Here is a 347-nt window from a genome sequence, read left to right on the forward strand (position 1 = left end):
GCGCGCCCCGGGAGAGCCGGAATAGCTCCGGAGTTTCCCCCTCCACCCCCAAGTGTTTTCTTCCCCCTCCACATCCCCCGGGCTGTGAGCATCCGCTGAGTTTTGGGGTGAGGATGGAGGTGGTGGGCTCAGCAGTGGGCTTGCCATCAGGGAACAGCTGCGGTCTGGCTCTCTGGGGGCTTTTTATCCCAAATTTGGTACTTCTGGCCCCGGGATTTGCCGGGAGTGGGGAGTTTTGGCAGGCAGCGGGTTTTTCTCTCGGTGCTGAGCTCCTCTCCTTGCCCCGCTGCCTGTTTGGGTTTTTTTTCAGCGCTTTGGAAGCGCTTTGTTGAGGGCGATGGCTCTGG

The 347-nt window shown here is 60.5% G+C and overlaps 1 protein-coding gene across 1 annotated transcript in view; it reads left to right on the top strand.

The window, feature by feature from the left end:
* The first annotated feature begins 113 nt into the window (after nt 1-113).
* PKP3 (plakophilin 3) overlaps nt 114-347 on the top strand; it is a 12,570-nt gene continuing 12,336 nt past the window's right edge. The window contains exon 1 of the mRNA XM_009880574.1: nt 114-162. Within this exon, the coding sequence (XP_009878876.1) occupies nt 114-162 (49 nt within the window). The remainder of the gene's footprint in view (nt 163-347) is intronic.

This window comes from Charadrius vociferus, unplaced genomic scaffold (genome assembly GCF_000708025.1).
Source record: "Charadrius vociferus isolate BGI_N301 unplaced genomic scaffold, ASM70802v2 scaffold843, whole genome shotgun sequence".
Taxonomy (NCBI): Eukaryota; Metazoa; Chordata; class Aves; order Charadriiformes; family Charadriidae; genus Charadrius; species Charadrius vociferus.